General features: G+C 31.1%; 1 protein-coding gene across 1 annotated transcript; it reads left to right on the forward strand.

The window, feature by feature from the left end:
* The first annotated feature begins 1,905 nt into the window (after positions 1-1,905).
* On the forward strand, positions 1,906-5,512 carry LOC125216592 (wax ester synthase/diacylglycerol acyltransferase 11-like). The gene is made up of 7 exons (XM_048118346.1): positions 1,906-2,131; positions 2,282-2,848; positions 3,146-3,212; positions 3,304-3,419; positions 3,492-3,704; positions 4,939-5,076; positions 5,182-5,512. Exons 1-7 carry the CDS (start codon positions 1,943-1,945, stop codon positions 5,356-5,358), a joined length of 1,467 nt encoding a protein of 488 aa, XP_047974303.1. The 5' UTR covers positions 1,906-1,942; the 3' UTR covers positions 5,359-5,512.
* Positions 5,513-11,214: the final 5,702 nt, after the last annotated feature.

Below are 11,214 nucleotides of genomic sequence, written 5' to 3' on the forward strand. Positions count from 1 at the left end.
GACGGCTCTCACTTCATTTAATAGACCAAAGGTTGGAGATAATAATGACTACTGGTTAAACCATGAAGTATTATTAATCTTCTTGAAAAAAGTGAGTTGAAACGAGATCGTATAACAATGAGCAGTGTAAATTTAAAAATTAACATCATCTGAAAATAGTTCGATTGAAAAATACATAGTCGGAATTGGAATTGAGCAAGATATTGTTATACTTAAATCAGTCAAAATTCAAATTAATTGGAAATGAAGTTATTTTGGTCAAATTCCCATATTTATATATACTACTACTATTTACTAGTTGATTGTTGATTGAGAAATGGCTGTGTACGTGCTGCCAATTGAAAATAACAATGCACACTCAATCAATAACTATACCAATAAATGTTTGGCTGTATTATTAGCTCTGCCTTTGACAGATGGATCATATTCTCAGTTTTATTTTCAAATTTATCATGCCAATATTTCATACTCCCTATATCTATTTACAAAACATTAAACATGGAAGATCAAATACGAATAATTAATTTCATAAGGTTATAATCGGAAAGATTTGTTATTATTATAAGAGATAAAATGCTCACACTAATTAAAGATGCACTCCATTTCTCTCGTTCTTTGTTACTTAGTCATTTTTTAAAAAAAAGTTTCAAAATAATTAACTCATATCTAGTTTGTAAAATTAATTCTCTGTTCATATTTTTTACTCCACTGTCTCTCCATTTAACACATTTAATATATTCTTAATTTATATGTTAAAAAAGAAGCAAATCTATCAACAAAGAACCAGAGAATATATATTACTTGTATAACACATATTAAATTGATTAAGCTGAATTAGTTTATCAATTCTATATCATTCAAACCAAATACTATATTCTTTCCGTATATAATTTAAAAACAAAATGCTAATGTGAAACTAACAAGTTACTCATTTTAATAAGCTAATGCTACTTTCAGTTTCCATTAGAAGTCTCATTTTTTATTTGTATAAGTTTTAAGAAATCATTTGATTTTAATAGAAAAAATGTTAGTAGAATGTTAGTCCTACCTTTATTTTTCTAAATTAATTTTTTTAATATAATTTGAGTTGAGTGAATTAATGGTATGTGAAGTCTGCGTCTCTAAAATTGTAAAAATGAAAGAACTACTAATGGGACTGGACAACAATGAGAAAATAGGACTATTAATGAAACCAAATAAATTACTGTTCTCATCTCATTTGTATCAATATATAATAGATCTATTTTAATATGTAATTTATTTTATTCATATTTTATTATAATATTATTCTTATAAAACTAATATATTGCATAATCACATGGTATTCTATTAACTTTGTTGACTAACATACTAAATACTTCATTTGTCCATAAGTAATAGACAAGTTTTATCATTTTGGGCTATCCATTAAAATTAGCCTAATTCTAAATATAAAATTTATTAAATCAATACTAATGATACATATCATTTTAAATATGGACATCGCAATCTACTAACACTATTTCCATCACATTTTTCTTCACTAGTCTCTCTCTTACGTTACCAATTGCGATATACATTAAAATCCGTGTCATTTACAATTTTGTTACTGTATTTTTTTTTTGGACAGAGGGAGTACATGCAACTTGCGTCAAAAAAGTAGTCATAATGATGAAGGGAATATGTAAAGTATCATTATAAAGTAAGTAGTTAGCTATCCACATTTAGGCCAACCACGAAAATCAACATCTGAGATACATCATTATAAGAGCTAGCAGAGATACCACCATTAATATTTTAGACCTTACTTGATCAGGTCGCTTTCAACACCGATCAAATTTATTGCATGGATAAACCAAAACCCCTACTTTCTATCTGTAATCACAATTACTACTATATAGTAGGAGTACTATAAATAAATTCCGGAACTATACCAATTATCTCAACAATCAACAAAAAATCAATGGCGAGAAAGAAAGAAGAAGAGGAAGAAGACGAGCCCATGAGCCCGACGGGGCGAATGATGCAAACCCCCAAATTCAATGTCTGCATAGTAATATTCTTGGGATTTTACACAAAAATCGATCCCATTTTATTCAAGAAAGGCGTGCAACAAGCTCTGGTTAAGCACCCTCGCTTCTGCAGCATCCTCGTTAGTATTTCTTTCTCTGATAAGACTGTTGACGGCATGATATTGTCTATTTTGGGAATCAGACAGTCTTAACATTTTCACCCTCAAATTTACATTTTTTAATAAAAATTATTTTTTTTATTAATTCCAAATTAATTCCGTCGGAACAAGGTGACGAGCAGGGGCAGGTACACGTGGAGGCGGACAGCAGTGGACATCGACAAACACCTCTTCGTCCCGGATGTGAGCGCGGCCGCGGAATCTCCGGACGAGTTCGTGTCAGAGTACGCGTCGAGGCTGTCGGAGATTCCGTTGGACGCGGCAGCGAAGCCGCTGTGGGAGTTCCACATTCTGAACGTGAAGACGTCGGAGGCGGAGGCGGTGGTGTTGATGAAGGTCCACCACTCCTTAGGCGACGGCGTCTCGCTCATTGCGCTCACGCACGCCTGCTCCAGGAAGCTCGATGATCCCGCCGCCTTGCCTGTGCTTCCGCTGCCGTCCAAGAAGCGGCAGGAAGGCGGCGGCGGGAGAGGGCTGCTGAAATTCCTTTGGATGATGATTTTGATTTTGTTCTACACTTTGGTGGATGCGGCGGAGTTTGTTGCGACGTTGCTGTTTCACAGTGACGTGCAGACTCCGGTGAGAGCTGGCCGAGGCGTTAGGCTCTCCCGGAAGAGATTCGTGCATAGGATCGTTAGTCTCGACGACGTTAAGTTCATCAAAAACGCCATGAACGTGGTTTGTGTGCTCATTTAATTTCATACTCCTACACTACTCCCTTCATTACTTGTTAAGTGATTTATATTTTTTTGGGACGTCTTATTATGATAAGTTTGTTACGTACCTCTATTTCCTTTATCATATTTTTCCTCTTATGATTAAGAAAATCATTTTATTAAATCTCTTGTGCTGGAAAAAATGCCTATCTTAGCAAGGATGGAGGGAGTACTTTAATTCTAGATTAAATTCTGAAGTAAATTAGTATGTGAAATGTGAATATTGTTGTTTTAATATTTTGTTGAAAAATTATTGAAGAGCGTTAATGATGTGGTCCTCGGAGTCACAGAGGCAGGCCTCAGTCGTTATCTCAACTCAATATACGGTGAGAATATTTTTTACTTCTACTACTACTATTAGTATTATTTACACCTTGAAATACAAGGATTTTGATTTTGTCTTCATTTCCAATACAGTGAAAAATAAAGAAAATGTGGCAGAAAACAAGGAGAAGAACAGTAATTCTGTACCACAAAATCTGGGCATGCGATCAACTGTTATCTTTAATCTCAGGCCATCTCCAACAATTGAGGTGAGGGAATTGTTTTTTTGACATAATAATGTCTCAACTAAGGGAGTAATCATTTATTGTAAAATTGAATAGGATATGGCAAGGATGTTGGAGAAACAGGAGGTGAATGGAATGTTGGGCAACAAAATAGCAATGGTTCTTCTTCCATTCACCATAGCTCTGCAAGATGACCCATTGACATACATCCGTAGGGCAAAATCCACCATGGATAGAAAGAAATTGTCACTCGCTCACCAAGGCGCCTACATCACCATGAAGCTAATTAGCTCGTTGTTCGGAACCAAGGTAAGACGTATATTTACTCACCATGTCTCTTAAAAAATACTGTAGTAATCAATTTCCTCCGTAAAAATATGGGCAAATGATATGGAGTGGGAATTAAGCTAAACTTGGTAAAGTAATAGAGTTAGTTTAACAGTCTTATTGAATAGTGAGACCCATGTTATTAGTAGTGGTTGTAAATAAGTTATGTATAAGGAAATAAATTGGAATAATTTTCCAAAAATCAAATAGACATACTTTTGTAGGAATGATGAAAATGAAAAGTACATATATTTTTATGGGATATACAAAGTGTTTTTATCACGTTGATAGCGAAAAATGGTCATTTTTCCATCAGTAGACACTACCGACAAAATAGTATCCTTGTTATATGAACTCATTGATCAGTTATATCACATACGAGTATGTGACTCTTATAATACATATTTAGATATTTCATATTATAATTATAATCATTATTAACATTATCATTACAATAAGATTCTTTCCCCACTCACAATATCATTAACACTTTTATTAAATCTAATGTCACTCCATTATACTCCCTCAGTTTCATAGTAATGAAGACGTTATTTTTTGACACGGAGATTAAGAAAAATTGTGTTAGGTGAGTTAAGTAAAGGGAGAATAAAGTGGAAAATTAAAAAGGTGGAAAGATGAAGAGAGAAAAAAGTATGAAAAAGTAAAGTGAGCGTGGAAAATGTGTAGATTTTTAGTAAAAGAAAAATGACTCTGTTGCTATAAAACATACCAAAATAGTAAAATGACTCTATTACTATGGAATAGAGATAGTAATAGAGGGAGTAATTATATTTTTGAGGACCTAGCTGGGAGTATAGGTCAAATCACTTCATAATATGAATGCATTATGCTACTTCTGTCAATTTCCATAAACTATTTTACTTTGTTGGGATATTTCATTTCAATGGACCACTAAAATTCAATAACTGGCAAATGATTCAATATAACTTGGTATTTCACCATATGTGAGTGGTCTCCGCTTGCTCTCTCCTTCCCTTCTTAATTTATTAATGTCCTTATATTTTTGGACAAACACTCTTAACAACTCTCTCTTGTTTTATTAAGGCATATTAAGGCATATTGAAACGAAATAATATTATACTCTTTTTGTCCATAAAAATAATGACTAATTTTAAAGAATGGTTTAAAATAGAAAAAAAATTATGATAATAGAGTATATTTATGCTCTAAGTTAATCAGTCGTTCCCACATGTAGGCAGCGGCACGTTTGACTCGGGCTGTTTTCCGAAACACAACATTTACTTTCTCTAATGTGATGGGTCCCACTGAGGAGGTCAATTTATTTGGACATCATTTACGCTACATTGCGCCTTCTGTTTGCGGATTTCCTCAAGTAAGATCAACTAACTAATTAATTGCACAATTTAATTATTTCATTCTTTATATGGGATGGTGACGATTATTTATATTTTGTTAATCTGAATAATTATATATGCAGTCGTTCATTATCCATTACCAAAGTTATAGTAATAAGATAATAATTTCGATCGGCGCTGATGAAAAATTGATCCCAAATCCTGATCAACTCTGCGATGATTTAGTCAAGTCTCTTCAAAACATTAAGGAAGCTGTCAAAGAAAAGGTTCTCGCATCAGCTTCTCTCGATTACTGCTGATAGATGACGTTCCATTTGATGTGTTTAATAATATTGAATTAAATGAATATTGTTTGATTTGCATCAACTTCTCTAGATTACTACCTGTAGATGATGTTCCATTTGATGTATTGAATAATATTGAATTTAATGAATATTGTTTGATTTGCGTCAACTTCTCTAGATTAATATGGATAGATCATGATGTCCAATGTATTGAATAATAGTATTGAATTTGAAGAATATTGTTCGATTTGCTAAAGATGTCTCGGCATATAATTTGGAGACGATGTTGCACAAGATAAGTCTCTGATTATAAGTTTTTGGCCTTCACAAAATTAATTTTGCATAATCTCCGGACAAGTTCTGTTAAACATTGTAGTAACATTTTAGATTTAATATTTGAAGATTTGTGTAGTGGGACCAAGTAAGGGTTAATTGTCCTTCCATCCCCATAAAAGAATACTGGTATATACTTTCACTGCATGAATTTTAATGTAAGCTGTTGTTTTTTTCCTCTTATTTAATTCATGCGACTTTGAAAAATAAAAGGACCATTAATGCTATTTTGATGTTACGAAGCGCTGGATGGTCCTGTCACGTTATTAATAAAAAATTCTTTTCAAATTCGGTTATTTGAGTAAAATTGACTGTTTCCAAATCTTGCCATTCTGCACCAAATATGACACCGAAATTAATGTTTCTCTATCATATTTTATGCTCCTTATAAACATACATAATCATTAAATAAATAAATAATGTATACAAATAATTATTGACTAATATGGAGTATACAGGAGTACATAGTGTTCCCCGTTAAAACTCGGCTCAAGAGTCAAAGCAAACGGCTCATATTTGTAGCAAGAAATTGACGATTGGTTGAAATGAATATTATAGAATCTTTTTAAATTGATTCCAATTTCCAAGCCAGTCCAACGATATACCAGTTTTTTTTTCAATTATCTATCTTATTTGTGGCCCATGCCAACGGACTGAAGTGGGACTGATATTTCCATTAATAAAGTGGGCCCAATAAGAGATATTTACCTTGAGCCCATTTCTTATGCTATCCGATGTTGCGTATTTTGATTATTTCTATCCATATACTGAGCCCATTTATTCATTGGGCCTTGATATAAGCATCCTCTTTTTACTACAGAAATACTCACCTTATAGGGCCCCATCAAATTGTTCTAGCCCAATTAGTATCGTTGTCAATGTGTTTCGAATCTAGGCAGAGTCAGGTGGTTCGACCGACTCTACCGCCAGCCCACGGCCACAAGGGCCAGAAAATTTTAGCTAAGTTCATTGCTAGAGATATAGTAGAACTCAAACAGTAAACTGTAATGCTTTGGAATGGGATTTTTTCTTGGCTTCTAGTTATTTTTAATTTTTTACTGAGGTCACATTAATTTTTTTTTTTGTTTGTTTATGTTTAGCTAAGTTCATTGCTAGAGATAGTACTCAAAATGTAATGCTTTGGAAGTATGATTTTTTCTTTGTTTCTAGTTATTTTTATTGATGTCATATTAAATTTTTTTGTTTATGGGAATTCAATCTTTTGCAAGGTGGCTATATATTTTGTCGGCGGATGAACAAACTTACTTATTTAATGGTGATTGACATAGGAAAAATACTTTATTTCCATTTTCATGATAAAATTCCATATATTCCTATTGACTATTAATGTCATTTTCGAGTTGAATTATGGGACGCGTCAAATTACGGTTGTCTTTGGAAATGTCTATTTATCAAAACCCACCGCATAGACAGTGTTCAGATAATGATGTTGCAGATTGTTTTATTATTATTATTATTATTATTATTATTATTATTGTTATTATTATTATTATTATTATTTTCGGACTCGATTCTAACGTCTCTAGTTCGTTATTTCGAACTTTAGGTCCCACCTTTGTAATGTCTAACATCTTTGAATTTGTTGCCTTGAAAACAATTTTAGGGTCAAGATCGACTAATTATCAATCGTATTCTATGAATCTTGCCCAAATAATGGAGTGTTGAATAAATGTGCCTTTAACTTTCATTTTTATCTGAATCCTAAAAATTAACAGAGCACGGTAATCAACAAAATGACCTATACAGTTTAAATTTCCAATTATATTAGTAGTATTAATCAATTTACGTTAAAAGTTTAATTTGTAAACAGATGATTTACTGATTCTTCTAACCCAAAAAGAGTTAGTTAACTTCCGCTAAGAAATATCTTTAAGCCTATCTTGATGGCTACACAATTCACTTTAAACATGCCATGAGAAAACAAAAATCAGTGGTTTAGTCTAGGCATTCAAAACGTTATGATTGCAATTTCTTAAGAAAAACGTTATTGAAATAATAAACTATTATATTTTCAAAGAGAATAAGTGTCTGATGTTTAGCATGCTTTTTTTTGAGGAAAAATAGATAGGCTTTTTCAGATAAACTCATAAAAAATAAAAGTCGAAAAATAATTAGTCTAGCTACTACATTGCTCATGATGGCAAAAAGTGTTCATAAATTATAGTAGTAGAATCAATAATTTTACTGATTGAGTTCATTGGGGAAATACGCGAAAATAATAATTATTTTTTCGAAGAAAATAAATTAAATTTTAATTGCCGCCAAACATATTTAATATGGAAATTTAATGTGTGGCTGAAGACTGTTTGGAAAATCCTAATTTCATTTTTATAATTTTATGTATATGATGGTAGGGTCATTAAATTTGTTAGAGATGGACACATCAACAAAACAATGGCACATGAAGATTGGATTTATTTTGGCCATTATGGAAACTGATGTTTCCCATCAATAATAATATTCTACTAATTACAGGTTGTTTCATTTAATAGTGGCCCATGGTCAACAAACTTATTGATAAGTCATATATCTCATAACTCAATAAAATACGTTGCGAGTAAAAATATGTACATATAGTGAATATAATAAATTAGTGAAAATAATAAATTCACATCAAATTAAAGAAAACACACAACCCACACACTCATCCCACTGCATTAATTTTATTCATATAGCTTATCCATAAATAAAATGTAATATGAGACTACAAGAAATTGAAAAAGAAGATTGAAAATTTTGTAGCAAATCAAGACATACTAACAGCAATTATATCGGCTTTGACTGCTTAGAGCTTAATCGAATAGGCCCGATGACAAAAGGTCGTAAAATAAATTATTAATTTGTAGGCCTCTAATCCAAATATTCCATCCAAATAGTATTTGCTTAATATTACGGCATAAATTATTAGTTTGTCCTGTTTTTAGTGTGAATTTGTATGCAATTGTCCCCTTTACTTGTTTCGAATCATTTGATTACGCTCTAATATTAGGAATATATCTTAACATTATAAAATGAAACTAATTCATTTTAGTATCCCCACTCTTATTAGTATGTTCTACAAATTAATTTTATTTTCAGCCGAAGATATTAGATTGTTCTATTAAAAGTGCTTCCTGAAATAGATAGCAACGGTGGTAGAATTAAAAAAACAATTAAAATTAGATAATGACGAACAAGAACATTCGTTGAAGTCAATGGTTGATACAAAAATTCAAGCGACCATATATTAAATAGTATGAGAACTCTTACTAATCAACCGACACCAAATAATTCACAAAATATTTAAAGTGTGGGACCCGTATGTGAGAAAAAGAGTAACCACTAATTTGAGTAAAATTGTGTGGCCCCCATAGAAATATTCAAATCTACACAATTAACTATGTCTAAGATACTGAATTAAACTTCGATGATTTAGCAAACAAAAGTTGTAATTTATCATATCACGTTTAAGTATTTTTAGCAATCTCGTAAAGGCGATGCATGTAGTCCATATGATTGGAATATACTACTACTATAGTATTTTGATTGAAATATTTCAATAACGTGATATTTGATTGAAAGGTTATTTACAACAGTACAAACATACCTCTATTGTCTTCGAATTGAATTGAGAATTTTGCTAATAGGCATGTTGACTCTAGTTGTCGCAACTTTAACGATATATCAATTTTAGGTTTAATAAAATGGCAAAATAATATGCACTTTTAAATTATCTAATAGCTGTCTACTGACGCAAACTGTCAACCGACACACCTTAGTGTTATGGTTTTAATTATTATCTGCTTATTTGTTTTTGCGAAATTTTCTTTCTTTTAATTCGCTTGGCTGATAAGTGTTTTGCCGTGTTTTGTGACTATTATTTTGAACTTTTTTTTCGCTTTAAAGTTATTGTAAGACTATTTCTCTTTGGTGGATGAAGTTGGTGAATAGCAATAAAAATGTCTATTACTAGTGTACCATTTTACTTATGTTTTTCTTATGTACATATTTTTGGATAAGCATTCATCTATATTTTTATTTTATTACTATTTTTTCAATGTTACTTTATTTTTTACTATTACTATACTACTACTACTACTTGCCTTCTTTTTCAGTCGAGCAGTTTTGTACCACAATAATATACTACTAGTAAGTACTTATCGTATCATTTAGTTTATCCATTGAAATGTACTCCTTCCACCTTTAATTTTAATGTTTTATTGTTTTATTGCCTTTCGGGTGGGGTTCAATTTGATAACATATGTTGGGTTCTCATATTACGGGCATTAAGTGAAATTAGAGAAGGAATTAATTAAGACTGTCAGCATGCATGCACTAATGAAACTTTTGGTAAGTCTAATAATTTTTTTTGGGCCACTGGCTTAGCTAGCTAATTCATGCTTTTACATCAACTTGATTATTCGTGACATCTTATATCTTAGTGGCGCACCTAGTTTATTTGGGTTATGTATGAAAATGTTATAGTCAATAATATATTGCATAAAGTTAAAAAAATGAAATTTATTTATATCAACAAAAAAATTTAATAAATACAGAAATAAGGGAGTGGTTTCATATGTCTTTGTTATAATTGATTGCATTTTAATATTAAAAACGAAGTAGTAACACACAAGCGAGAAGAATACAACTACAAGTTGGTTTGAAATTGTACACAGCAAACCTTATGATCAGCCATAAAGTGGAAATGTAACGTTCCAATGACTATAGTCTATGTAAAATAATTCAACGAGAACAATCAATGCTCTTTGTATTATATAACCCCAATATTTTGACATTAATTTACCAGCTAACATATGATGTAATTTTCCTTGAATTGAATAATTATTTGCACGTAGAAACAAACCTCCAACCGCCATTATGTTTTTTCTCGTGACTGCCAATCTTATAGTAGTAATTTTTTATAACTCTATAACGTTGCAGAAACTTTCAATAAAAAAAATAAGGGTAAATAGTTTTTTATTTAAATTATAAAATTTTGTTAAATTCTAATTACCCTCGTAAGTATTGAAAATAAAGATTCATATTTTTGCAATTGCATGTTTTATATGTGCACACAACGTCGTTTTTTGGTGATCGATATTGTTCAAGATGCCGTGTTTTATTGAATAAGAATTTTTATTTTCATTTTTTTTTCTTCATGACTTAGCATTTCATTTTCAAACTTTATTTGACCTGCTAAAATTTAATCAAGCTTTTTAATTTAATTATTAATATCTCTTAAATAAACAACACCCTCTAGTAACTTATACAGTACGTACTACTATTATAAAATGTATATATAAATTTAAAATTCATATTTTACTCAAAATTATCAAATAAATCATAATAGATTCATATTATAATAAACATTCTACCTCATTTTCAGCAAAATACTAACACATGAGATCGTATGTCAGCCGATCGTAAACACGACAACCACCACATAAATATATACATCATCCTAGATAAGTGAGTCAACATAGTAATATCACTTTTCTACGTGTTTAAAATTGGTTGACACATTGATCATCGCATATT

The sequence above is a fragment of the Salvia hispanica genome, chromosome 3, assembly GCF_029641045.1.
Source record: "Salvia hispanica isolate PSC_SH4W2 chromosome 3, Shi_PSC_v1, whole genome shotgun sequence".
NCBI lineage: Eukaryota > Viridiplantae > Streptophyta > Magnoliopsida > Lamiales > Lamiaceae > Salvia > Salvia hispanica.

Coding starts and splice junctions, on each gene's coding strand:
- LOC125216592 (XM_048118346.1), top strand. CDS start 1,943: ATGGCGAGAAAGAAAGAAGAAGAGGAAGAAGACGAGCCCATGAGCCCG. Junction 2,849..3,145: donor TCAAAAACGCCATGAACGTG/GTTTGTGTGCTC, acceptor AAATTATTGAAG/AGCGTTAATGATGTGGTCCT. Junction 5,077..5,181: donor CTGTTTGCGGATTTCCTCAA/GTAAGATCAACT, acceptor TTATATATGCAG/TCGTTCATTATCCATTACCA.